Source organism: Octopus bimaculoides, chromosome 21 (assembly GCF_001194135.2).
Source record: "Octopus bimaculoides isolate UCB-OBI-ISO-001 chromosome 21, ASM119413v2, whole genome shotgun sequence".
Lineage (NCBI taxonomy): Eukaryota > Metazoa > Mollusca > Cephalopoda > Octopoda > Octopodidae > Octopus > Octopus bimaculoides.
In genome coordinates, this window is record NC_069001.1 from 2,815,957 (window position 1) to 2,819,612 (window position 3,656).

Below are 3,656 nucleotides of genomic sequence, written 5' to 3' on the forward strand. Positions count from 1 at the left end.
ACACACACACACACACATGTATACATATGTATATACACACACACACACATATATATACACATATATGTATATACACACACACACACACATATATATATATATATACACACATATATATGTGTGTGTATATATATATTTGTGTGTATCTTTGTACCTGTCTTCTCCCCCCCACCCCAATCACTATTTGACAATCAGTGTTGGTGTGTTTGCATCCCCATAACTTAGCAGTTTAGCAAAAGAGACCAATAGAAAAAGTACTAGGCTTAAGAAGTACTGAGGCCAATTCATTTGACTACAAATTCAAGGCAGTGCCCCAGCATGGCCGCACTCTATATGACTGAAACAAAAGGAAAAGATAAGGATTATGAATCTACTGTTTGGAACCCTAAATTAACATGGACTTTTGACTGGAAGTCAATTTAGATCACTTTAACCCTTTTGTTACCTTATCCCTGTCGGCATCTGCTTGCCTTTGATCCAATCAATTCTGAAATGAAGAATTTAGTGAAATAACATTGTCATTTTGCAACATTAAATTAACACAAACGTTTTGAGGGAGAGTTTTTTAATTTAGGTCACTTTAAAACAGGAAGTTTGTTGTATGAAAAGGGTTAACTCAAGTACATACCATTCTATTAAATTTATGACCTGCATCTAATGTGGGAACTAATTTTATTTTTTCTATTTCTTTATCCTTTCCTTCACTTCTTACTCACCTGCCATTTAAGTTCAATGAGGTGTGACATATAAACACAATGAAGTTATATCACATAACTAGGGTACTTCATAGATCCATGACTGACCTATATCATGTGTCTATAATATGAGCTATGTTATAGACTTATTTCTTTTGCTTCGCTCACTCATTGGACTGTGGCCATGCTGGAGCATTGCCTTGACTCTACTTATTCTACCAATCTCTTTTGCTGAACCACTACAAAGTGACAAGGACATAAACAAACCACCACCGGTTGTCAAGTGGTGGGTGTGTGTGACAAACACAGTCACACACAGATATATATATATATATATATATATATATATATATATATATATATATATATATATTGTTGGGGCAAGAGTTATGACACCCCCTGTGAGAATAGACTTAGCCAAATGACTATAAATAGTAGCGATCTGAGTGAGATAGCAAAAGTAGGCATTAATTGCAGGAAGTCAAAGGGTATCATTTTGGTAGTTTGTCGGAATATAGTATGTTGGTTTGTGTATAGTTCGTGGACTTATTATGATAAAGCAGTGAAAGGCAACAAGCTGGCAGAACTGTTAGCACGCCGGGCGAAATGCTTAGCAGTATTTTGCCTGTCTTTATGTTCTGAGTTCAAATTCTGCCAAGGCTGACTTTGCCTTTCATCCTTTCAGGATTGATAAATTAAGTAGCAGTCAAGTACTGGGGTCGATTTGATCGACGTACCCATCTCCGCAGATTTCAGGCCTTGTGCCTGTAGTAGAAAGGATTATTATTATTATTTTGAAGGCAGTGAGCTGGCAGAACCGTTAGCTTGCTCAACAAAATGCTCAACAACATTTCATCTGGCAGCTTGACTTTGCCTTTCTTCCCTTCCAGGGTCAATGAAATAAGTACCAATCGATCATTGAGGGGCAGAGGTCATTATAATTGACTTACTCCATCCCCCGAAATTGCTGACCTGGTGCCAAAATTTGAAACCATTATTATCATTATTATTATTAAGGCGGTGAGCTGCTAGAACCATTGGTTCGCAGGACAAGATGCTTGTCATTGTCATCATTATCATCCAAGGACAAGATGCTTAGCAGCATTTCATCCATCTTTGTTGTGAGTTCAAATTCTGTCAGGTTGACTTTTCATTTCATCCTTTCAGGGTCAATGAAATAATTACCAGTTAAGCACTGAGGTTGATGTAATTAACTAGTGCCTCCCCACCCACCAAAATTTGAAGCCTTGTGCCTTGAGTAGAAAGGATCTCTATAGTTGTTGCTATAGTTATTATTACATTTATTACCTTTGCCTTAGTGAAGGCAGAGGTATTGTTTTCAGTTGTTCATTTGTTTGTCCATGGACAAGATATCACAAGAACCGCTGGATTGATTCAACTGAAATTTTCAGGGATATTTGGCCTCATGACTGGCATGAACTGATTAGATTTTGGGATCGATCCAGTACTGGACAAAGATTCTGGATTATTTCCCCCGTTTTTTTTTTACTTAATTTTTGAGAGCGGTCAGGTTCATTTTTAGTATTCTTTTGTGAGAGCAGGTGAGTTTATTTCAGATATTCTCATTTTAAAAATCATCTCTGGCTAATCTTTGAGAGGACGTTGGTGTTGCCTTGGCAGAGACTTGCACTCTCTGAGCACTCTTGTTACATTTATTGCTATAGTTGTTATTACATTTGTTATTATAGTTGTTATTACATTATTAAGGTAATGAACTGAGAGAATCATTAGCATGCTGGACAAAATACTTAGCAGCAACGTTTTTTTCTGACTCTTTATATGATAAGTTCAAATTCTGCAGAGGTTGACTTTGTCTTCCATCTTTTTTTGGGGGGGCCTATGAAATAAGTACGAATCAAGTACTGGGGGTCAAGGAAATCAACTAGCCCCCTACCCCAAAATTTCAGGCCTTTTGCCTGAAGTAGAAAATATATCTGTCATTATAGTTTTTTGTTATTTCTTCTTATGGCTGTTGTTGCTGTTGTTGCAGGTTTCCGAGGCAGCAGATGTGAAATCAACAATGATGACTGTAAGAACAACAAGTGTGCCAATGGCTCCACATGTGTCGATGGCACCAACAACTACACTTGCCACTGTCCACCAACATTTAAAGGTAATAAAAAGGCCTTTTTATTTATTTTTCTAGTCTGAGTCTTGTTTTGTCAGATCTGTAATTATAACCTACATGTGTATGTTGTTAAGTTGCCCTTTCATGTAGGAAACTGTGATTATAATTTCAGACAGGAACCTGTGACTGTTACCCCCATATGCATGCATATTAAAAATTGGAAAACTATGACTGTAAGCTTCATGTTTGTATGTTTGTTGAGGAACCTTTTCATGTAGGAAGCTGTATCTAATCTCCATGTGTATGTCGTTGAGGAGCCTTCATGTGGGAAGCTGTGACTATAACCTGTGAGTGTGTGTTATCAAGAAGCCCTGTCATGTGGAAAGCTCTGACTAACTGCTATATATTTATGCTATTATCGAATCCTCATATAGGAAACCATGACTAAGCTTCATATTTGTGTGTATTGTTAAGGAGTCTTTTCATGCAGGGAAGTTGGGACTGTAACCTTCATGTATACATTGAGCCCTCACATATAGGAAACTGGGATTGTAATCTCCATGTATATGTTTTTAAATGGGCTTCTCAAAGGGAAGCTTTGACAATAATCTCCATGTGCATGTTGAGGAGTTCTCTCATGTGGGAAGCTGTGACTATATCTTCCACCCCTATGTGAATGTGTCTTGTTAAGGGAAACCATGACTAATCTCCGTGTGTGTGTGTGTGTGTGTGTGTGTGTGTGTGTGTGTGTGTGTTGTCAAGGAGCTCTGTCATGTAGGAAGATTTAACTGTAACCTCAATGTGTGCATGTATTGCTAAGGCATCATCTTGTGTATATGTGTGAGAAGTTGAAAACGTCTAATGTCTTATCT

General features: G+C 37.5%; 1 protein-coding gene across 1 annotated transcript in view; it reads left to right on the forward strand.

The window, feature by feature from the left end:
* LOC106873852 (neurogenic locus notch homolog protein 1) overlaps positions 1 to 3,656 on the forward strand; it is a 157,319-nt gene that overhangs the window by 108,655 nt on the left and 45,008 nt on the right. Inside the window, exon 7 of the mRNA XM_014921403.2 lies at positions 2,707 to 2,829. Within this exon, the coding sequence (XP_014776889.1) occupies positions 2,707 to 2,829 (123 nt within the window). The remainder of the gene's footprint in view (positions 1 to 2,706; positions 2,830 to 3,656) is intronic.